This window comes from Symphalangus syndactylus, chromosome 13 (assembly GCF_028878055.3).
Source record: "Symphalangus syndactylus isolate Jambi chromosome 13, NHGRI_mSymSyn1-v2.1_pri, whole genome shotgun sequence".
In the NCBI taxonomy this organism is placed as follows: Eukaryota; Metazoa; Chordata; class Mammalia; order Primates; family Hylobatidae; genus Symphalangus; species Symphalangus syndactylus.
In genome coordinates this window covers 117,958,449-117,981,749 of record NC_072435.2, presented here as the reverse complement: position 1 = coordinate 117,981,749, position 23,301 = coordinate 117,958,449, and the positions used below count along the sequence as shown (strand labels likewise).

At 49.1% G+C, this 23,301-nt stretch overlaps 3 protein-coding genes across 10 annotated transcripts in view; 1 reads left to right on the top strand and 2 right to left on the bottom strand.

The window, feature by feature from the left end:
• Positions 1–19: 19 nt before the first annotated feature.
• On the top strand, positions 20–18,395 carry DIABLO (diablo IAP-binding mitochondrial protein). 5 transcript variants are annotated; one of them, XM_055236986.2, is made up of 6 exons: positions 20–141; positions 1,452–1,584; positions 7,679–7,810; positions 9,215–9,325; positions 9,500–9,596; positions 17,586–18,395. In XM_055236986.2, the coding sequence occupies exons 1-6, from the start codon at positions 92–94 to the stop codon at positions 17,780–17,782; spliced, it is 720 nt and encodes a 239-aa protein (XP_055092961.1). In that variant the 5' UTR covers positions 20–91; the 3' UTR covers positions 17,783–18,395. The 5 variants fall into 5 exon arrangements, with proteins under 5 accessions (XP_055092961.1, XP_055092963.1, XP_055092965.1 ...); XM_055236990.1 differs by lacking the exon at positions 1,452–1,584 and adding an exon at positions 1,348–1,451 and having other exon boundaries at positions 66–141; XM_063614734.1 differs by lacking the exon at positions 20–141 and adding an exon at positions 215–469.
• Positions 17,215–22,657, bottom strand: B3GNT4 (UDP-GlcNAc:betaGal beta-1,3-N-acetylglucosaminyltransferase 4). Of its 4 annotated transcripts, none has more exons than XM_063614717.1 (3): positions 22,351–22,657; positions 20,392–20,543; positions 18,616–19,835 (listed from the first exon to the last, which is right to left on the bottom strand). In XM_063614717.1, the coding sequence occupies exon 3, from the start codon at positions 19,824–19,826 to the stop codon at positions 18,759–18,761; it is 1,068 nt and encodes a 355-aa protein (XP_063470787.1). In that variant the 5' UTR covers positions 19,827–19,835; positions 20,392–20,543; positions 22,351–22,657; the 3' UTR covers positions 18,616–18,758. The 4 variants fall into 4 exon arrangements, with proteins under 4 accessions (XP_055092959.1, XP_063470787.1, XP_063470788.1 ...); XM_063614718.1 differs by lacking the exon at positions 22,351–22,657 and adding an exon at positions 21,473–21,700; XM_055236984.2 differs by lacking the exon at positions 20,392–20,543 and having other exon boundaries at positions 17,215–19,835.
• The window catches only part of LRRC43 (leucine rich repeat containing 43), a 20,552-nt gene continuing 19,906 nt past the window's right edge, over positions 22,656–23,301 (bottom strand). Inside the window, exon 12 of the mRNA XM_055236972.1 lies at positions 22,656–22,812. Within this exon, the coding sequence (XP_055092947.1) occupies positions 22,685–22,812 (128 nt within the window). The 3' untranslated portion in view covers positions 22,656–22,684. The remainder of the gene's footprint in view (positions 22,813–23,301) is intronic.

The following is a 23,301-nucleotide window of genomic DNA, read 5'->3' as shown; positions in this document are numbered from 1 at the left end:
GAGGCGCTCTCAGGTGGAGGCCGTGCCCCGCTCAGCGCTCCCGAAGCTGCGTCACTTCCGGCGTGTGCGTCTGGCGTCCGCCCGCTGCACAATGGCGGCTCTGAAGAGTTGGCTGTCGCGCAGCGTAACCTCACTCTTCAGGTACTGCTGCGGCCGCGTAGAGGGGACAGGACCAGAGGGAGGGACCGACGCGGACAGCGCTGTGGCTCGGCCCACGGCGCCCGCCTTCCTTACGCGCTCATCCCTCGTCCGCCCAGCTGGGTCGCGGCGTCTCGCCCGGGTCGGGAGGACTGAGGACAGCCCCGCCTCCGCCCCCTGGGTCAAGCCCGGCTTCCTTTTCAGTTCGTCCATCTTCTAGAAACGAGTCCCCGAGACCCCAGGCAGCCTTCTTGGGGCCGCTCCGCCTCCCGACCAGCTCTTGTCAGCCACTCGAAGTCCCTGAGGAGACGTGGAGAGGAGGAGGGACACGGCATGGGGGAGTCTGGGAAGGGACACGAGCGTCTGAGGACGTCCTCCCGAGGGCAGAAGGGGTCCGGGGAGCTGGCGCAGGGCTCCCCTCCTAGCGCTGCAGGCTCCTGGGCGCTTGTAGCGGGACCGTCACACACACCTGGCACCCAGGCCAGGGGTCCAGAGCTAAATTCTGCCTGCAGGAGCTGTTACTGTGGCATCCGTTTCTAAAAAGTTTAAAGGCAACATTTTATTTTATCTTATTTTATTTTTTGAGACAGGATCTGCCTTTGTCGCCCAGGCTAGAGTGCAGTGGTGAGATCTCAGCTCACTGCAACTTCTGCCTCCCGGGTTCAAGCGATTCTCAGCCTCAGCCTCCCGAGTAGCTGGGATTACAGGCGCCCGCCACCACGCCCGGCTAATTTTTGTTTTGTTTTGTTTGAGTGAGTCTCGCTCTATTGCCCAGGCTGAAGTGCAGTGGGGCGCTCTCGGCTCACTGCAACCTCTGCCTCCCAGGTTCAAGCGATTCTCCTGCCTCGGCCTCCCGAGTAGCTGGGATTATAGGAGCGTGCCACCACTCCGGGCTAATTTTTGTGTTTTCAGTAGAGATGGGGTTTCACCATGTTGGCCAGGCTGATCTCGAACTCCTGACCTCAAGTGATCCACCCGCCTCGGCCTTTATTTATTTATTTTTTAATAGACACGGGGTCATGTTGCCAGCCATGTTGCCCAGGCTGGTCGTGAACTCCTGGGCTCAAGTGAACCTCCCGCCTTGCCCTTGGCCTTCCAAGTGCTAGGATTACGGGCGTGAGCCACCAACACCCTGCCTGAGGCAACATTTTAAACTTGGTGTATGTTGAAAATTTCAAAACCCCTCAGCTGTCCTGCATCCTCATTTAGGTTCCTGCTTGGCTGGAGTTTGAGTTTACAGCCCCTGCAAGTAAATCCAAGAGCCTGTTACAGATTGGCGGTCGTGCCTTATGAAATCTGACTTCTACTTCCAGGTACAGACAGTGTTTGTGTGTTCCTGTTGTGGCTAACTTTAAGAAGCGGTGTTTCTCAGAATTGATAAGACCATGGCACAAAACTGTGACGGTTGGCTTTGGAGTAACCCTGTGTGCGGTTCCTATTGCACAGGTACTGTCGTGTGCAGTGATTCTTATCTAGTGTACTGTGTGCTCTTGAAGTCTCAAGTGGGAGGTGAAGCATTAGACAAGCTACTATAGTTTTTCCCAGTGCTCCCATCCCTTCCCCCACAGTACCAGCATCTTTTCACAATTGAGCAGATGTATTAATATTCTCATTTTGATTGTCTTATTTGGTAGGAACAGCACATCAAATTGTATAAAGCGAGTAGAGAGAAATGAGGATATTACAGTCTATCAACAAAGTAGTCTTTGATTCAACAGAAATTTATTGAGCAACTTTTATGTGCAAAACACTGAGAATGTAAGAATGAACAACAAAAAATTCTTGTTCTCACAAAATGGTTTGTGGAGATGAAAGAGGAGAAAATATAAAATATCAGCTGGTGATAAGTGGTAGGAAGAAAACAGGGCGGGGCACAGTGGCTGATGCCCAGGGCTTTGGGAGGCTGAGGTGGGAGGATGGCTTGAGCTCAGGAGTTTGAGACCAGCCTGGGCAACATAGGGAGACTCTGTCTCTACAAAAAAGAAAAAAATTAGCCAGGTGTGGTGGCTCACACCTGTAGTCGCAACTACTCAGGAGGCTGAGGCAGGAAGATCACTTGAGCCCAGGAGTTTGAGGCTGCAGTGAGCTATGATCTCACCACTGCTCTCCAGCCTGGGCGACAGGGCAAGACCTTTTCTCAAAAACAAAACAAATGAGATAAGTGAATAGGCAATTCTGGGAGGGAGTTTTGTTTTAGATAAAGGTGGTCAAGCTACTCTGATAAGGTGAAGTAGAGATCTGAATGTTCTGAAAGAGCCATTATACTATCTGGTGCAGGGAGGAGCTTGCCAGGCAGAAGGAACTGAGAAGGACAAAGACCTAGAAGCAGAAGTATGCCTGGTATGTCTGAGGAGCATGGAGCTAATGTGTCTGGAGCCAAATCGGGGAGACCTGGGGGAGACTGTAATAGATGAAGCCAGAGAGTTAACTGATAATCAGATTGTGTGCTTTATATTTTGTGGGCCATTGTTGTAAGGCTTTGGGTTTTCTGAAAAGCTGCAGAGGATTTTTTTTTTTTTTTTTTTTTTTTTTTTTTTTTAAGACAGAGTCTCACTCTGTTGCCAGGCTGCGGTGCAGTGGCACAATCTTGGCTCACTGCAACCTCTGCCTCCCAGGTTCAAGCGATTCTCATGCCTCAGCCTCCCGGGTAGCTGGGATTACAGGGGTGTGCCACCGCACCCGGCTAGTTTTTGTATTTTTAGTAGATACAGGGTTTCACCATGTTGGCCAGGCTGGTCACGAACCCCTGACTTCAGGCGATCCACACACCTCGGCCTCCCAAGGTCCTGGGATTACAGGCCTGAGCCACCGTGCCCGGCTGTCACAGAGTATTTTTAACACAGAACTATTATGATCTGACAAATTTTAAAAGTTTTAAAAGGTTGCTTTGTGGAACTAGGAAGACTAATAGGCTGTGGCTATATCTAGGCATGAAATGATACTGGCTTGGACCAGGCAAGCAGAAGAGGTGGGGAGAATTTAGCTGAACGTAGTTAGCAGGAGTTGCTGATGGGTTGGTTGTTGGGTGTATTCTCTAGATTAGGGGTCCCCAACCCCTGGGCTGGTACTGGTCTGTGGCCTGTTAGGAAGCAAGCTGCACAGCAGGAGGTGAGTGGTGGGCAGGCAAGCATTACCGCCTGAGCTCCGCCTCTGGTCAGATCAGCAGTGGCATGAGATTCTCGTAGGAGCACGAAACCTATTGTGAACTACACTTGCGAGGGATCTAGGTTGTGTACTCCTTATAAGAATCTAACTAATGCCTGATGATCTGAGGTGGAACAGTTTCATCCTGAAACCATCCTCGCCCCACCCAGTCCATGAAAAAATTGTCTTCCACAGAGCCAGTCCCTGGTGCCACAAAGGTTGGGGACCACTGCTCTAGATACCAAGATTTTTTTTTTTTTTGAGACGGAGTCTTGCTCTGTCGCCCAGGAAGCTCCGCCTCCTGGGTTCACACCATTCTCCCACCTCAGCCTCCTGAGTAGCCGGGACTACAGGCGCCTGCCACCACACCCGGCTAATTTTTTTGTATTTATAGTAGAGACGGGGTTTCACCGTGTTAGCTAGGATGGTCTCAATCTCCTGACCTCATGACCCACCCGCCTCGGCCTCCCAAAGTGCTGGGATTACAGGCGTGAGCCACCGCGCCTGGTCAGATTCCAAGATTTTTTAAAGGCTTTAGCAACTGAATAAATGGCGATGCGGTTTACTATGATGGAGAGGAGTGGGTTTTGAAAGGAAAACAATTTTTTGGAAATGTCATTTCTAAGATGTCTAGGAAACATTTAGGTGGAGCTGTCAGGTAGTTGATATAAAAGTGGCACTTCATTAAAAAAATCATAGCACATATGCTTTATGGGGAAGAGCTAGAGAGGAAACCAGCAAGCTCCATTTCAGCAGAATATTCCTGCCACTTACGTGTGTGTTCATCACAAAAGGAAGATTAATTCCATGTATCACAAGTATTTTCAGCATCTTCTGAGGCTCATTCATGAGCCCTCACCTTACTGTGCCTCACTTCAGTTGTCATCTCTGCATGCTGATGAATCCATAGCCCTAAAACCCCTCACTTGAATACCAGGCCATTTTTGGCCACAATTGGGACAACTTTTTTTTTTTCATTCAAAAGATTTTTTTTTTTTTTTAGGTTTGTCCTTTCTCAGTTATTATATTACTTTCTAAGCCCAGTTAACCTCAGTTGTGGGCCACGTGACTGGGGTCTCTAGTCATTTAGTACAGCAGTGCCACTTCCATTCTTCAGAACCCCTCAGTGGTCATCTAGGCACGATGGCTGTCTCTTGTGATCCCAGTACTTTTGGAGGCTGAGGTGGGAGGATCGCTGTAGGCCAAGAGTTCGAGATCACCCCTCTACAAAAAATAATTAGCTAGGTGTGGTGGCATGTGTCTGTAGTCCTAGCTACCTGGGAGGCAGGAGGATCATTTGATCCCTGGAATTCAAGGCTGCAGTGAGCTGGGATCACAACACTGTATTCCATCCTGGACAACAGAATGAGAAATGAAAAACCTACAGTGGCTTTCCATGAGGCGTTCAGAACTAAAATCAAACTAAGTCTCCCTGCACTCCAGGGCCCTAGTGAGTCTCATTTCTCTTGTGCCATTGCTCCAACCAGGCTAGATCCCTGGACATACCCTGCAACAAAAGTATTCTTTTCCTCATTGTTACCTATTCTCCAGGATGCCTGGCCATTCTGATTCTAGGTATCTTTAGTACCAAGTCTCACCTCTATTTAAAGCCTTTGCTTATTCCCGTCCAACAACTATCTCCTCCTTTCTGGCCACTTAATATTGTATATTTTGATATTTGATGATAATCCTTTGGCACTCTCCTGAGTCATCAGAGCATAATGGGAAGGGTACAGACTTTGAAGTGAGATTTGGTTTGAGGTCTAGATATGACTTTTTGGAAAAGTTACATAACTATTTTGAGCCTCCATGTCATTGCTTGTAAATAAGAAAGGATAATAACTGGACTCTTGTGAGGAACAAGTGAAAACACATTATAAAATGTGGCACATTATGAAGACTTATCAGAATATTGAAACAAAATTAGCTTCTTGTGAGCAGAGGTGTCGTTCTTCCTTTTGTAGTCCTGTATGAGATGCCTAATGAATACTTAATTGCTTGATTGAAATATAAAGTTCTTGATTTGTTCATATCAAAAATATTTCTTGACTGCCTCTTTCAACATGCAGTGATTCTGAGTGTTTGTACTCTGAATGGCAAAAACAAGACAGAACATAGAGTGATTGATTGATTTTTGTTTTTTTTGTTTTGTTTTGTTTTTTGTTTTTTTTTTTGAGGCTGGAGTGCAATAGCGTGATCTCGGCTCACTGCAACCTCCCCCTCCTGGGTTCAGGCAATTCTCCTGCCCCAGCCTCCCGAGTAGCTGGGATTACAGGTACCTGCCACCACACCCAGCTAATTTGTGTCTTTTTAGTAGAGACGGGGTTTCACCACGTTGGCCAGGCTTGTCTCAAACTCCTTACCTCAGGTGATCTGCCTGTCTCGGCCTCCCAAAGTGCTGGGATTACAGGTGTGAGTAAGTGCTTTGCTGAGGAGGAAAAAGGCAGAGAGTCATGGATGATGTGTCATTACAGTTGCCAGTATTTAGTCAAGGTGGCCACAGTCCCTTAACTCTTAAGGTGATTATATTAGTCTTTCCTTTTTTAAAATAGCTGAGGTCAGGCTGGGCATGGTGGCTCATGCTTGTAATCCCAGCACTTTGGGAGGCCAAAGCATGTGTATCATTTGAGGTCAGGAGTTCAAGACCAGCCTGGGCAACATGATGAAACCCCATCTCTACTAAATATACAAAAAAGCGAAGCGTGGTGATGGATGCCTGTAATCCCAGCCACTGGGGAGGCTGAGGCAGGAGAATCGCTTGAACCCAGAAGGCGGAGGTTGCGGTGAACCAAGATTGAACCACTGCACTCCAGCCTGGGTAACAGAGTGAGACTCTTGTCTCAAAAAAGATAAATAAAATAGCTGAGGTTCCCCCATCAGCACTGTACTGCTTAATTCTGCTCAGAATTGCCCTCCCCCATCCACTTTTTTTTTGAGACAGAGTCTTGCTCTGTCACCCAGGCTGGAGTAAAGTGGCACGATCTTGGCTCTCACTGCAACCTCCACCTCCTGGGTTCAAGCGATTCTCCTGCCTCAGCCTCCCAAGTAGCTGGGACTACAGGCGCCCACCACCATGCCTGCCCAATTTTTTTTTTTTTTTTTTTTGTATTTTTAGTAGAGTTGGGGTTTGGCCAGGCTGGTCTCGATCTCTTGACCTTGTGATCCACCCGCCTCGGCCTCCCAAAGTATTGGGAGTACAGGCGTGAGCCACCGTGCCCGGCCCACTTTATTAGACTCAGCTTAATCCTCATCAAACTTGTGAAGCCTTTTCTAAGCTATTAGTGCTCAACATAGAACTGATTGCTCCCTTCTGCATGCCCCCACTGTAGCTCATACATACTTCTCCCACAGCTTCCATGATACATGATTGTGTTCATTTTTCTAGTTCTGTTAACCCATCATCCTCCTCTCTCTACCCCTGTACCTGGGTTTGAGGGCAGAGAATGTCTCATTGAGACTTGTGTCTCAAGTATCTAACACTGTTAATGAATGAATTGTAATCTTATCAATTTGTTGGTTATAATCAGTAGTTTTGTTTTTTCGTTTTTTTTTTGAGATGGGAGTCTCGCTCTGTCACCAGGCTGGAATGCAGTGGTGCAATCTCGGCTCACTGCACCCTCTGCCTCCTGGGTTCAAGTGATTCTTCTGCCTCAGCCTCCCAAGTAGCTGGGACTACAGGCGCGTGCCACCACGCCCAGCTAATTTTTGTATTTTTAGTAGAGATGGGGTTTCACCATGTTGGCCAGGATTGTCTCGATCTCCTGACCTCGTGATCCACCTGCCTCAGCCTCCCAAAGTGCTGGGATTACAGGCGTGAGCCACTGTGCCTGGCACTTTTTTTTTTTTTTTTTTTAGACTGTCTTGCTCTGTCGCCCAGGCTGGAGTGCAGTGGCACAGTCTCGGCTCACTGTAACCTCTGCCTCCTGGGTTCAAGCGATTCTCCTGCCTCAGCCTCCCGAGTAGCTGGGATTACAGATGCACACCACTACCGCCCGGCTAATTTTTGTATTTTTTAGTGAAGACAGGGTTTCACCATGTTGGCCAGGCTGGTCTCAAACTCCTGACCTCAAGTGATCCGCCTGTCTCTGCCTCTCAAAGTGCTGGTATTACAGGTGTGAGCCACTTCTCCCCACCGCATTTTATTTTATATGTAAAGAAATAATTTGCTTTTTGGAGCAGAGAATGAAAGTTGGTAGAAAGCATACTCTGGAATTATTTCTCTATATTGTCTTAAATTGCCAAAATAAGGCCTTAAAAAATATAACCCAAAGAAATATAGTGCAGTTTCAGCCTAAAACACTAAGCAGCATGACAGTTATGTTTTTTACTTGCCTATTGGTGAAAAAGTTCTCAGTTTGAGCTTTAGAGGTTGAGTGACAATGTTTGTGTCTTTCAGAAATCGGAGCCTCATTCCCTTAGTAGTGAAGCGTTGATGAGGAGAGCGGTGTCTTTGGTAACAGATAGCACCTCTACCTTTCTCTCTCAGACCACATATGCATTGATTGAAGCTATTACTGAATATACTAAGGTATGTCTCCTCTTGTTAACTCTTGATCTTCTAAACCATGGTTTAGCAAATAATGGCTCACAACCAAATTGCGTCTGATGCCCATGTTGGTATTTGATTGAAACATAGCCAGGCCTATTTGTTTATGTATTGTCAATAATGGTTTTTGAGGATTTGAGTAGTTTCAACGGAGGCTGTAAGGCCCACAAAGCCTAAAATATTTACTGTCAGGCCTTTCACAAAAAAAGTTTGCTGAGCCATGATCTAAATCACTCGTTTTTAGACTTTTCCCAGGAACCTTTTTTTACAGAAAAATCTTAAATGTGGCAGCCTGGTATATAAAACAGGAGTAAAGCTGATGTGGTTCAGTTAAGGGCACAGGGGCCCGTGGTCCATCAACAGAGGTTTCTCTGTGAGGATTATTTAAAAACCACTGATCTAACCTAATAGAAAAGAGAGTATATGGGCCAGGTGTGGTGGCTCACATCTGTAATCCCAGCAGTTTGGGAGGCCAAGGTGGGAGGATCACTTGGGGCCAGGAGTTCAAGACCAACCCAGTCAATGTAGCAAGCCCCATCTCTAGCAGAAAAAAAATTTTAAACTTAGCCAGGCATGGTGTGTTGTGTGCCTGTAGTCCCAGTGACTCCAGGGGCTGAGATGGGAGGATCACTTGAGTCTAGGAGTTTGAGGTTACAGTGAGCTATGAACATGCCACTGCACTTCAGTCTGGGTGACATAGCATCCTGTTTGTAAAAAATAATTTTTTTTTTTTTTTTTTTTTTTGAGATGGAGTCTTGCTTATGCAGGCTGGAGTGCAGTGGAGTGATCTCAGCTCTCTGCAACCTCCGCCTCCTGGGTTCAAGCGACTTTCCTTCCTCAGCCTCCTCAGTAGCTGGGATTACAGGTGTGTGCCATTATGCCCATCTAATTTTTTTGTATTTTTAGTAGAGATGGGGTTTCGCCATGTTGGCCAAGCTGGTCTCGAACTCCTGACTTCAGGTGATCCACCTGCCTTAGCCTCCCAAAGTGCTAGGATTACAGGCATGAGCCACTGCACCCGGCCAATAAACATTTTTTAAAGAGTATATGGATAATCAAAAGTATTGAAGTCTCATTTGTGCATTTATTTTACATATATTTTCCAGCAGCTTTTTTTCCCTCAACCTGTAGAGTTTTCCCTTGCATTGTTTTCTTTTTCTGTGTCTGAATTGCTGACAAGCTTTTAAAAACACGAAGTTTACAGATGGAGATACTAATGGCCTGAGACCTTTATTTCATAGGATAATAGTGCAGTTTCATTGAGGCAGCAGGATGAAAGAGCCAGTTTGCTGTAATGGGACTTAATTTCCTTGAGGTGGAAATCTCTCTATTCTTTCTGATATGTCACACTTATTTTACTCAGACTTGTTTATTCTGTATTTGTAGGCTGTTTATACCTTAACTTCTCTTTACCGACAATACACAAGTTTACTTGGGAAAATGAATTCACAGGAGGAAGATGAAGTGTGGCAGGTGATCTTAGGAGCCAGAGCTGAGGTAAGCAAAAAGTTCTAGGCATTTCTGTGTTAGTGCACCTACCTCATGTGTTATCTAAATTATTGAATTAAGTCTAATCAATATAATCAGTGTTCTCTAAATCTACTACTTTAAGTCGATTTAAATTGGCTAGACCTCTCATGCTGTCTGAAGCACTTTGCTTGATTTATATAGATGTCTTCAAAACACCAAGAATACTTGAAGCTGGAAACCACTTGGATGACTGCAGTTGGTCTTTCAGAGATGGCAGCAGAAGCTGCATATCAAACTGGTAGGTTCAAGTTTTGTGTTGGTGTTTTTAACTAGGGAGGTACTATTTGAGTTTTCATCTGGTTTTCTAAAATGAAGGCTTTATAGTAAATAGTCTAAGTGGCTCTAACTTTGAGAAATTTTCCCCATTTCCTACATATTAATCTACATTTTATTTGCACAATAGAAAAAATGAGCATACCCTTGCAGACCAGACCAGTAGAAGCTAGGTTATATCTTCAAAAGGAAAAATGATACAACTATTACCATTGGAAAATTGGATTCCCTCCAAATAGTTTGAGCTTTTTTTGGTAATACAGTTTATTAACAATCATAGAATTACACCGTTGGATGAGACTTGAGATGATTAATCTATGTGAAGCTTTTTGTACAGACGGAGAAAATGAGACCTGGAATCATAGTCAGTGGCAAAACCAGGACAAATTATTTGTCTATGTCAGGCTTTGTGGTAAGCATTTCGTAGGCACTTTTTATATGTGAATAAACTAGAGGGCAGATGGGCCAAATCATTCAGCTAAGATGACATGGTATGGTGAGTAAGCAGCCAAGCTGAGAAGGTCTTTTTTTTTTTTTTATAAAATAGAGATGGGGTTTTACAATGTTGCACAGGCTAATCTCGAAATCCTAGGCTCAAGCAGTCTACCCACCTTGGCCTCCTCAAGTGCTGGGATTATAGGCATGAGCCACCGAGCCAAGTAGGTCGAATTCCAAAGCCTTTGCTTCTCCTGTTCTCCTAGCAGCCAGTGCTTTGTCCTCTGCACCTTAGTGCCCCAAGCTGTCCATCATAGAACATGCTACCTGACTGGTCCTAAACTAGGTAGGCTCACAGAAAATTTTTTTTTTTTTAATGGAGTTTTGTTCCTGTCACCCAGGCTGGAGTGCAGTGGCGCCATCTAGGCTCACTGCAACCTCCGCCTCCTGGGTTCAAGTGATTCTCCTGCCTCAGCCTCCCAAGTAGCTGGGATTATAGGCACCTGCCACCACGCCCAGCTAGTTTTTGTATTTTTAATAGAGAAGGGGTTTTGCCTTGTTGGCCAGGCTGGTCTTGAACTCTTGACCTCAGGTGATCCACCCGCCTTGGCCTCCCAAAGTGCTGGGATTACAGGCATGAGCCACTGTGTCCAGCCAAATTTTTTTTCTTTTTTTGAGACAGAGTTTCACTGTTGGTGCCAGGCTGCAGTGGTGGCACTTTCTCAGCCCACTGCAACCTCTGCCTGTCCAGTTCAAGCAATTCTCCTGCCTCAGCCTCCCGATTACAAGCATGCACCACCACTCCTGGCTAATTTTTGTATTTTTAGTAGAGACGGGTTTCGCCATGTTGCCCAGGCTGGTCTCAAACTCCTCACCTCAGCCTCTCAAAGTGCTGGGATTACAGGCGTGAGCCACCGCACCCAGCCAGCTCACCAAAATTGTAATCCCAGCACTTTGGGAGGCCAAGGAGGGTGGATAACTTGAGGTGGGTCACTTAAGGTCAAGAGTTCGAGACTACCCTGGCCAATGTGGTGAAACCCTGTCTCTACTAAAAATACAAAAATTAGCCGGGTGTAGTGGCATACACCTGTGCAGGAGAATGGCTTGAACCCAGGAGGTGGAGGCTGCAGTGAGCCGAGATGGCTCCACTGCACCTCAAGCCTTGGTGACAGAGTGAGACTCTGTCTCAAGAAAAAAAAAAAAAAAGAAACTGGCATGAGTCAGGCACAGGGGCTCACGTGTGTCTTTGGGAAGCCGAGGCGGGCAGATTGCTGGAGCCCAGGAGTTCAAGGGCAACACAGCAAAACCCCATCTCTTACCAAAAATACAAAAATTAGCTGGGCATATTGGTGCTCACCTGTAGTCCCAGCTACTCGGGAGGCGGAGGTGGGAGGATTGCTTGAACCCAGGAGCTCAAGGCTGCAGTGAGCTATGATCATGCCTGTGCACTCCATCCTAGGCAAAAGAGCTAGACCCTGTCTCAAAAAAGAAATTGTTATATTAAAACATACTCTTGTTTCCTGATGTCAAGATTAGCAGGCTAGGGTTCTCAAGCATCAAATCTTAAAAATGATACAAAGGGCTGAGTGTGGTGGCTCACACCTGTAATCCCAGCTACTTGGGAGGGTGAGGTAGGAGGATCACTTGAGCCTGGGAGGCAGAGGTTGCGGTGAGGCGAGATCATTGCACTCCAGTCTGGGCAACAGAGTGAGACCCCATCTCAAAGAAAAGATAAAAAACATTTTTTAAGGTATGTGTTGTGTCATACTGAAAAACAAAAAATAATTCTTTTAGAAGGTTTTTTTTTTTGGAGACAGAGTCTCACTCTGTCCCCCAGGCTGGAGTGCAGTGGTGTGAACTCAGCTCACTGCAACCTCCACCTCCCTGGTTCAAGCAATTCTCTTGCCTCTACCTCCTGAGTAGCTGGGATTGGAGGCGCCTGCCACCATGCCTGGCTAATTTTTGTATTTTTAGTAGAGACAGGGTTTCACCATGTTGGCCAGACTGGTCTTGGATTCCTGATCTCAGGTGGTCTGTCTGCCTCGGCCTCCCAAAGTGCTGGGATTACAGACATGAGCCACTGCTCTTGGCCCAGAAAAAGTAGTGATCCTGAGGGATCAGAGATTTGGAACAAGAATGAAACAACAGAAGTGTGGAAGCAGCATTTATAGTCATGCCACACAAACATGGCAGTGGATTCCTGGGTGCAGTGAACAGGAGGATATGCTTAGATCTAGAAGGAGAAAAGGAGGAGAGGATGTGTAAGCATTATCTGAGAAAAGTAGACATTTTCCTAGACCTCATAGGGCTAACAAAGTTGTAAACAGAATTTTTTTTTTTTCCTGAGACAAGGTCTTACTCTGTCACCAGGCTGGAGTATAGTGGCACAATCATGGCTCACTGCTTACTATAGCCTTATCCTCTGGGCTCAAGCAATCCTACCACATCAGTCTCCCAAGTAGCTGGGATTATATGTTTCTGGTAGAGACAGGGTTTTGCCATGTTGTCCAGGCTGGTCTTGAACTCCTGAGCTCAAGTGATCCGCCCGCCTTGGCCTCTCAAACTGCTGGGATTACAGACATGAGACACTGTGCATGGCCTTATGATTTCACTTTTTTAACAAAAAAATCTGGTCCAGGTGCAGTGGCTCATACTTGTTGTAATCCCAGCACTTTGGGATGCCTAAGCGAGTGGATCACTTGAGCTCAGGAGTTCGAGACCAGACTTGACAACATGATGAAACCCTGTCTCTACAAAAAAATTAGCCAGGCATGGTGGTGGGCACCTGTAGTCCCAGCTTCTTGGGAGGCTGAGGTGAGAGGATCACTTGGGCCCTGGAGGTCCAGGCTGCAGTGAGCCATGATCAGGCCAGTGTACCCCATCCTGCTTGACAAAGCAAGACCCTGTCTTAAAAACAAAAAAATGGCCGGGCGCAGTGGCTCACGCCTGTAATCCCAGCACTTTGGGAGGCTGAGGTGGGCAGATCATGAGGTCAGGAGATCAGGACCATCCTGGTTAACATGGTAAAACCCCATCTCTACTAAAAATACAAAAAAATTAGCCATGTGTGGTGGCGGGTGCCTGCAGTCCCAGCTACTCAGGAGGCTGAGGCAGGAGAATGGCGTGAACCTGCAGTGAGCAGAGATCACGCCACTGTACTCCAGCCTGGGCAACAGAGCAAGACTCCGTCTCAAAAAAAAAAAAAAAAAACAAAAATTAAATAAACAAATAATAAAGTAACAGCATAACAAAAAGATTCAGAGCAAAATCCCGAAAGCTACTCAGAAAAAATAGATTACCTACAAAGGAATTAGAATCAAACATCAGGCATCTTCTCCGCAACACTAGAGGTGACGATAAATCCGTAACCTAGGATTTTATGTATAGCCAACTACCATCAAAAAGTGAGAATAAAAGATATCCTCAGACATAGACTCAAAGTACCACCTGCACGCACTTTCTGGAAGAACTATGAAGAAGGAAAAAATCAGTTTTGAAAGAAGCTACTAAGATTTTTTTTCAAAAGTTCTGAGTGTAAAACAAGTTTTTAAATTTGGGAAAGTGAAAACATGCTAAGCACATTGACATTAGACATTGTTAAACACTGCAAAGAGTTAGTAGGAGTGGGAGGAAACTTGGTAGCTCCAGTGGAGGCAGGAAAAGTTTAAAAAGAAAACCCGTTAACTAGAAAATACAAAATTGGGCCAGGCACAGTAGTTTACACCTATAATCCCAGCACTTTGGAAGGCCAAGTCAGGTGGATCAGCTGAGGTCAGGAGTTCGAGACCAGCCTGGCCAACATGGCAAAACCCCCATCTCTAATTAAAAAAAAAAAAATACAAAATTATAGGAATAATTTCAAACATCAGTGATTGCAGTAAAAATAAACTTATTAAATGACACTTTTAGATTGTGTTCCAAAACTAGCTAAATCAAAGCATTCAAGATAAAAAGAAAGCAATAGGACAGAACAATTCATTAAGACATTATCAATCATGAAATGTACTTAATAAGGCAAAAACTGATAGAATTACAAGGAGATCTCAGAGATGTGTATAATACTCAATTTTCTGAGCATGCTTACAGGTCAAGACAACCAAAAAAATTAAAGCTATTAAGGATTAGAACAGAATTTGTTTTGGAGACAGGGTCTTGCTCTGTTGCCCAGGCTGGAGTGTAATGGCATGATCACAGCTTACTGCAGCCTTGACCTGGGCTCAAGCCATTTTCCCATTTCAGCCTCCCACGTAGCCCAACTAATTTTCTTTTTTTTTTTTTTTTTTTTTTTTTTAGAGATGTGGTCTTGTTATGTTGCCCAGGCTGATTTTGAACTCCTGGGCTCAAGTGATCCTCCTGCCTTGGCCTGCCAAAGTGCTAGGATCACAGGCAGGAGCTGAGCCACTGCACCCAGTGTGATTTTTTGTTTTTTATTTTGGAGACAGGGTCTCACTCTGTCACCCGGGTTGGAGTGCAGTGCCTTGATCTTGGCTCACTGTTACTTCTGCCTCCCAGGCTCAAGCAATCCTGTCTCAGCCTCCTGAGTAGCTGGGACAACAGGCAGTCACCACCACGCCCGATTAATCTTTTTTATTTTTTGGTAGACGTGGGGTTTCACCATGTTGCCCAGGCTAGTCTCGAACTCCTGAGCTAAGGCAGTCCACCTGCCTCAGCCTCCCAAAGTGCTGGGATTACAGGCATGAGCCACTGTGCCCATCTGTGTTTTTTTTTTTTTTTACTTTTAACTAAACAGGAAAATCAGATTTGTGTGTGTGAGAGAGACAGGGTCCATGCAGGAATGCCGTGGTGGGATCATAGATCATAGCTTGCTGTAGTCTCAACCTCCTGGACTCAAGTGATCCTTCCCACCTTAGCCTCCCCAGTAGCTGGGATTACAGGTGCACACCACCATGCCCCAGCTAATTTTTTTATTTTTAGTAGAAACAGAGTTTCACTAAGTTTCCCAGGCTGGTTTCGCAGAGTGGTTTTTAAACACCTGACAAATGTATATATACTGAATATAAAACTTTGCCCCCTCCCTCTAAATCTACATATTCTTCTAAGACACAAAGTAAATTTTGTACCAGGTGACAAGAGAGAGACAACAAAATCATTTAAAAAATTGATACATCAGCTGGGTGCGGTGGCTCACGCCTGTAATCCCAGCAGTTTGGGAGGCCGAGGCGGGCGGATCACGAGGTCAGGAGATCGAGACCATCCTGGCTAACGTGGTGAAACCCCATCTCTACTAAAATAACAAAAAAAAAATTAGGCATGGTGGTGGGTGCCTGTAGTCCCAGCTACTCAGGAGGCTGAGGCAGGAGAATGGCGTCAATCCAGGAGGTGGAGCTTGCAGTGAGCCGAGATAGCGCCATTGCACTCCAGCCTGGGTGACAGAGCGAGACTCCGTCTCAAAAAAGAAAAAAAAAGAGTAGAAATGATATTCAAAGATTTTGATGTCCCCAAAATGGACACCAGGGCCTAGGATGTTTCGTGGGAGAGTTTTATCCAATCTTCCAAAACTATAATACCTGTGTTACTGTAAGTGTACCAGTGCAAAGAAAGTAATGACAAGCGTCCTCTTAAAACTATATGAAGCTAGCATAGCCCTGATCCCAAACTGGACTAGGGCAGCACCAAAATGAAAAGCTCAGTATCACTTCAAAATGTAGCCGCAAATCAAATGTAGCCATTTACCCTCAGAACGATAGTTCAACACTGTAAAAAACTATAGAGCAAGACTCCTTCTCAAAAATATATATATAATTCACTATTTGAGATGATATATCCATAGATTAAAGGAGAAAAACCACTTAATATATGCCCAAAACATCTTCAATGTAGTAGCCATTTGATTCGAATCTAAGTACAATTATGAAGAGATAATTTTCTTAATGTAATAAAGGTTAAGTAATCCTATTTAATTGTGTGAACTATCAGAAGTGTTTTCATCAAAGTCAGAAGAGGAGGATGCCTGCCATTCTCCACTACCTGTCAACATTGTACTGAAGGTTCTTGTTAATGCAGTAAGATCAAAATATTCTATAGATGAATTGATAAAATGTATATACCCAGATGATGAAATACACTAACTAGCAGCAGGTAAAATGAGAGAGCTCAAACGCTTTTTTCTGTTTTTTGGAGATGAGTTTCACTCTGTCGCCTAGGCTGAAGTGACGCAATCTCAGCTCACTGCAACCTCTGCCTCCCAGGTTCAAGCAGTTCTCCTGCTTCAGCCTCCTGAGTAGCTGGGACTACAGGTGCATTCCGCCACACCCAGCTACTTTTTTTGTATTTTAGTAGAAACGAGGTTTCACCATGTTACCCAGGCTGGTCTCGAACTCCTGAGCTCAGGCAGTCCACCCACCTCAGCATCCCAAAGTGCTAGGATTACAGGCATGAGCCACTGCGCTCGGCTTTTTCTTTTCTTTTTTTTTTTTTTTTTTTTTGAGACAGAGTCTGTCGCCCAGGCTGGAGTGCAGTGGCACGATCTTGGCTCACTTCAGCCTTTGCCTCCCGGGTCCAAGCTATTCTGCCTCAGCCTCCCAAGTAGCTGGGATTACAGGCATGCGCCACCATGCCTGGCTAATTTTTTTTTTTGTATTTTTGGTAGAGACGGGGGTTCGCCATGTTGGCCAGGCTGGTCTCGAACTCCTGACCCTCAGGTGATCCGCCTGCCTTGGCTTCCCAAAGTGCTGAGATTAGAGGCGTGAGCCACTGCACCCGGCCTTCAAAACATGTTTAAGTGAAAAAATTATAAAACATGTTTAATACCTTTTATGCTGTTACATAAATTTATAGTAACAAAATATTTTTCTATGCATTCCTTTACCTTTAAAGATTAGTTAAGGTGGGCCGGGCGCGGTGGCTCACGCTTGTAATCCCAGCACTTTGGGAGGCCGAGGTGGGCGGATCACAAGGTCAGGAAATCCAGACCACGGTGAAACCCCGTCTCTACTAAAAATACAAAAAATTAGCTGGGCATGGTGGCGGGCGCCTGTAGTCCCAGCTACTCGGAGAGGCTGAGGCAGGAGAATGGCGTGAACCCAGGAGGCGGAGCTTGCAGTGAGCCGAGATGGCGCCACTGCACTCCAGCCTGGGTGACAAGAGCGAGACTCCGTCTCAAAAAAAAAAAGATAAGGTGATGAAAGGGATCTTTGACAATTTTATTCATGATCTCTTATGTCAAAAAGAAATGGATGACGTGTAGTTAAAAAAAATTCATCAAAGGTCAGTACTAAAAGCTCTGTAGCTATAAAGATGATTGTGAGAGTTGCATTTAATAATTGTGATGTTGGCCGCTGGCAGCTGAAGAAAAATACTGTTTTGGACAGAGTGTCGGTTAAATCCAGACCTGAACATAGAGGTGGAAGTTTCTTTGCAGAGAGAGAAGACAGGGAGGTCAAGGAAAGTGACCCCAAGAGGGGTTCAGATGACAGCCACAGCACCCCCAGGCCGACGTCCACATGAGCCTTCTGCACCCTGCACGGCTGCTCAACCCGATTGTCCCATCTTTTGGCAGGCGCAGATCAGGCCTCTATAACTGCCAGGAATCACATTCAGCTGGTGAAACTGCAGGTGGAAGAGGTGCACCAGCTCTCCCGGAAAGCAGAAACCAAGCTGGCAGAAGCACAGATAGAAGAGCTGCGTCAGAAAACACAGGAGGAAGGGGAGGAGCGGGCAGAGTCAGAGCAGGAGGCCTACCTGCGTGAGGATTGAGGACCTGAGCCCACTGCCCTGTCTCCCCACTCAGTGGGGAAAGCAGGGGCAGACGCCACCCTGCCCAGGGTTGGCATGACTGTCTCTGCACCGAGAAGAGGCGGCAGGTTCTGCTCTGGCTGATCAGGCGAGACTTGCCTTTGTGAGCTGAGTGCCTCCTGTGGTCTCAGGCTTGCGCTGGACCTGGTTCTTAGCCCTTGGGCACTGCACCCTGTTTAACATTTCACCCCACTCTGTACAGCTGCTCTTACCATTTTTTTTTTTTTTACCTCACACCCAAAGCATTTTGCTGACCTGGGTCAGAGAGAGGAGTCCTTTTTGTCATGCCCTTAAGTTCAGCAGCTGTTTAACCTGTTTTCAATCTTATTTACGTCGTCAAAAATGATTTAGTACTTGTTCCCTCTGTTGGGATGCCAGTTGTGGCAGGGGGAGGGGAACCTGTACAGTTTGTACGATTTAAGTATTTCTGATGTGTTCTCTGATCTGACCCCACTGCCCTGTGAGGACAGCTGAGGCCAAGGAGTGAAAAGTCTATTACTACTAAGGGAAGGGGTGCGGAGTGTTTACCTGGTGCTCTCAACAGGACTCTTAACACAGACCTCTTGTTCCTTTCCTTCATGTTTCTCTATTGTATCCAAAGGAGAAGAGTAAGATTTTGTTTGCATCTAAAAGAGAAAATGCGTCTCTCTCCTGGGGTCCTGTGCAGCCTCCTTCCTTGAGGCCCCAGACTGGCAGCACCCCAGGCAGCTCCAGGAATCCCCCGACAGGTTCCTGGCAGCATTTGCTACACTTTGGCTCCCATTTAACATATGCTGGACATGTTAGCTGGGTTGCAGTGTTTTTAATCAGAGCTAACAGGGTGAGGGGAGTTACAAAAACCAAGTTGGCATTTTCTGTAGACCAGCAGGGATCAATTTGTCATCATGATAGAGAATCAACACTGAGTCCACTCTCAGGCTGTTGCCCAACCCACCCTTCAGCGCTGGGGTATGGAGGCAGCTGCACACTTGAGCCCCTCATCTGTCACCAGTGCCCACATGGTCCACATCTCTAGGGGGCTGAGGCGGTGCACCAGCAGGAGCTCCCTATACAGGCAGGGATCTAAGGGGTCCAGGGGCCGCCGGATTCCAAATGTCTTGAAGCCAGCATGGTGCATGGGGCTGAGCCCCAGCCTCCTCAGGCACATACCCACAAAGACATCATCAATTGGGAAGAGTTCAGCCTCTTCCATGGTAGCCTGGAGGCGCCGCACTGTGGCTCTGGACATGACATATCCTCCCCCACCAGCATAGGGTGGATAGTGGGTGGCTCTGTACATTGAGAGTGGGATGAAATATTTGACCTTAGTGTTCCTGTTGGGCAGGGCTTGGCGGATGACATCTCCCACCAGGAGGTCCTGGGCCGGGTCCCAGCCATCCAGGAACTCTAACACGTTGGGGACGTGGACAAAAACATCATCATCTCCCTTTAGCATGAAATGGGCCTGGGGGCAGGCAGCCACCACCCAGCGCTGCAGGTGCAGCTCCTTGAGCGTCAGGTTGAAGAAGTCCTCAGTGAAGTCCCACTGGAGGATGTCATCAAACTCCCTACTCTCATAGGCCAGCAGCTGGGCTGGGGGAGCAGGTCCTGCCACCCCTAGGAGGAACACCAGCTTCAGCTGCCGTCCCCTGGCCCAGCCCCCCACCCTGCCCCACGTGCTGCGGATAGCTGCACGTCGCTCCACGTGACCAGGCTGTGACTTGATGGCCAGGAGCAAGAAGGTATCCTTGGAACAGCCTGAAGGCTCCAGCAAGATAGAGAAATTTCGGCAGTGGCGATAGGTCAAGAAGAGACGGTGTCGGCTAGGCAGGGACAGAGAGGCGCTAGACACTGTGTGGTTGGGTAGACACCGGCTGTGACGGGGCGCTGGGGGAGCCCAGAAAGGCTGGGCTGTGGGGTCTCCTGTGGGCTTGGCCTCCTTCCTCAGGAAGAGCAGGTAGCCGAGCAACAGCACAGCCAAGCTGTAGGAGACCAGCCAGCCCAGCCAGCCCAGCCTGCGGAGCATCGCCGGTCCCTGCAAGGAGAGAGCCACCTGAGCAGGGCCCAGCCCTGGGTCCCTGTCCCTGTCCCCAAGAGTTGGGCAGGAGTTAACCTGCACCCCAGCAGCTAAGTCCCTGCTGGCCTCTGGACTTCCTTTTATTCTCAGCGTGTCCTCAGGCTCTTTCCAGAGTCCTCCCTCCCCTGAGGATGGGCTAAGCACAGCTGCTTTGCCAGCTCTTGCCCTCCTCTGCCCTCATCTGAGGACTCCTGGGTCTGTTTTTCCCAAAATGACTTGCAGCCACTTTACAGCTGACATCATAAACCTTTCCAGCCATTCTTCCAGGAAACTAGAGCACCTGATGAGTTTTAGGCACAGACTCAGTTTAGCTTGGATCAAATTCACTAAGTGTGGAACCGACATTCAGGGCTTTTCAAGTGGGAAGTGAAGCCATTTCCCAAAAAAAGCCTGGTGCCTGTGGGGTCCTGTGTTGGGCGTCTCCAAGATGACCAGGAGTGCACTGCCTCCCTCGGAGGGGAACCAGCACCACAGGGTGGCCGTGGCCACCAAAGCACACACCCTTTACACCTGCCTCAGAGGTCGGGGCTTCCAGGAGGGAGGGAGACAAAGCCACACACAGCAAGAGGGGAAGCAGGAAAGCTGGGGACTTGTATCAGGGATGGCTTCCGAGGCAACCCGCCCTGCCTTCCCACCACGTTCAAAGTGCTGATTTCTCCCAGGGACCTGAAAAGAAGGATGAGGAGACAGAATCCACCAGAGTGGCCTGCCCAAGCTCCACAGTAGCAAAGCCGGTCTTCAGTTTCTCATTTTTGTCCCTCCGGTGTCTCCCTCTGCCCCAGTCCCCTACCGTTGACCTCCACTGCCAAGTCATCCTGTCCCTTCGCTTCTGACCAGTCTGCCGCATTGGCCACTGCCACAGCCGCCACCACCAGAAAAGCAACTGCTAGGTGCTAGGGATGCAGTGGCAAGCAAGGCAGGGTCGCTGCGCTCTCAGAGGGGAGCACAAAACGCATAGGAACCAGGTATGTTGAGAAGTTACAGTCTAATGCAGAGAATTGGCTGACGCGGAGGACGGATCCCATAGCCAAGGGTAGTTAAAAAGCCCTCCTTGATGGAGGGACGTTTGAGCAAGAACTGAGTGAGGAATGGGACCTTGCGTGAAGACCTGGGGTCTCTGCAGGCCGAGGGCAGAGTCAGGCAGCTCCAGGGCGGAGTGAGGGGAGAGAGAAGGGAGAGAGGGGCCCAGCGGGTTTACAGGAGGAGGAGGCCGGCCCGGCTAGTGAAAGAGCTAGGGTTTTGTTGGTTTTTTTGAGACAGTGTCTCTGTCACCCAGACTCTAGTGCAGTGGCACAATTATAGTTCACTGCAGCCTGAAACTCCTGGGTTCAAGTGATCCTCCGGCCTCGGCCTCCCCAGTAGCCGGGAGTACAGGCGTGCAGGGCCTGGCTAATTTATTTTTTGTAGAGATGCGGTATCCCTTTGTTGCCTGGGCTGGTCTGGAACTCCTGGCCTCAAGAGATCCTCCCGCCTCGGCCTCCCAAAGCGTTGGGACTACAGGCGTAAGCCACCGGCCAGAGTTTTCTGAGCCCCCTGGAGATCCATGCGGGGGCGGGAGACAAGGGGGTCTGGCAGAGGCGGTGAAAGAATCTGACCTTTGGTAAAAGGCCACTCCTACCGCCCCTTCCCTGGTGGGCTGCGGAAGGCTAGGGAGGAAGCATGAAGGGCAGCTGGAGACTGTCTCCGTGCTCGGGATGCCGCGCGGCGGCGAGGTCGAAGCGAGATGAGTCTCAGGTGTGCGAGCACCGCGGGCTGTGGACGAGGGGCCTGGGCGGGCGTCGGTGCCATTCACCGAGAAGGACGCACAGCAGGTGGCTTGGTTCCGTCCCGGGAAGTTTCAGCCCAGGCTGCGCCGCGGCCCGGGTGGCCCCTGTCCCGCCGCGGGCGTCCCCAGGTGCTGGCCGCACCGCCTCGCCCCGTCGCCCTCCGAGCCGCGGAGACGCCAGAGCCCGGCTCTCCACCCGCTGCGGAGCGCACGACCCCTTCTGGTGGGGCGAGGGTCCTGAGGCTGCGCTCGGCCTCGGGGGACAGCCGCCTCGGGTCCCCACAGGACTCGGTGACCCAAAACGCCCCGGCGCGGTAGGGAGCGAACTCTGGTTCATTCTTTCAACGCGACAGTCTCTGAAGGGCTGACGGCAGCAGAGACCCACTCCGCGGGGACCCCCCCGGGCCGGGGTTGGCGGCAGCGCTGCGCGTCGGGCGCGGGCGGCACAGGCTGGCGGGGTCTACCACGCCCGGCTCCAGCCTCTGTCCCCACCCTGGAGAACCGAAGCCGAGCGGCCCGTGGGCCCCGGGCCGTGCCCGCTGAGGCCAGACTCGCGCTGCACCCGGGCGAGGCCCGCGTCCTCGCGGGGACGCTGGGGGACCGGGGAGCGGGCCGCGGGGTGCAAAGGCACGGCCGCCCTGGCGACGCCCCTCCCTGCACGGTGACCCAGCCTCCCTCACAGCAGCGGCGTCCCGGCCCCCAACCTACCTGAGCGTGACGCCGGGGAACGGGCGAGGCGCTCGTGCAGCGGAGCCAGGGCGGATGGTGCCCAAGTGCGCCGAGCTCTCGGGAGCTCAGGGGTGGGCGGGGCTTCTGGAGGAGGCGGGGATTTGGGGCGGGGGTTCTGGCGTGGGCGGGTTCGGGGCCTCCCCCGTCCCAGCCGCTGGTCTCCGCAGCGCCCGAGGCTGGAGTCCGCACGAGCCGGGTCGGGCAGAGGCTGCTCCTCCACCCCAGGACGCCGGCGCCACACCCGCCCCCCGACGCGTGCGGCGGGACAGACGCCGAGGCGGGAGTGCTGGGAACAGCCTTTACTGCCCACGCCCTACCCGGCGAACATGCGCAGAGCCTCCTCCGCCGAGCGGCACTGGTTCAGCTGGATCTGCACCTCTACGGTCAGGGGCTCGGGGTGGTAATCGCCTTCGTAGATCGGAATCACGGCTTTCGGCTTTTCTGAGAAAATTAAAACGCGAGCATGAGCCCCGGGAGACGGATGGGCTGGCGTTCTCGGCCGCCCTGACCGATCCCAAATGCAAGCCCTGGACCCTGTCCCAGCGGGAGCAGTTTCGGTCCTCGGGTGTTAACCGTAATAAGAAATAAAATTAAATTGTATTTAATTAGATCATTTAATAAATCGCAGCTGTTTGAGTTGCAAGACTGGCTGCTTTTTGCTTTGAGACAGTGTGTTGCTCCGTCGCCCAGGCTGGAGTGCAGTGGCACGATCCCGGCCCACTGCAACCTCCGCCTCCCAGGTTCAAGCGATTCTCCTGCCTCAGCCTCCAAGTAGCTGGGATTACAGGCGCCTGTCACCAGGACCGGCTAATTTTTGTAGTTTTACTAGAGACGGGGTTTTCACCATGTTGGCCAGGCTGGTCTCGAACTCCTGACCTCAAGTGATCCGCCCGCCTAGGCCTCCCAAAGTGCTAGGATCACAGGCGTACG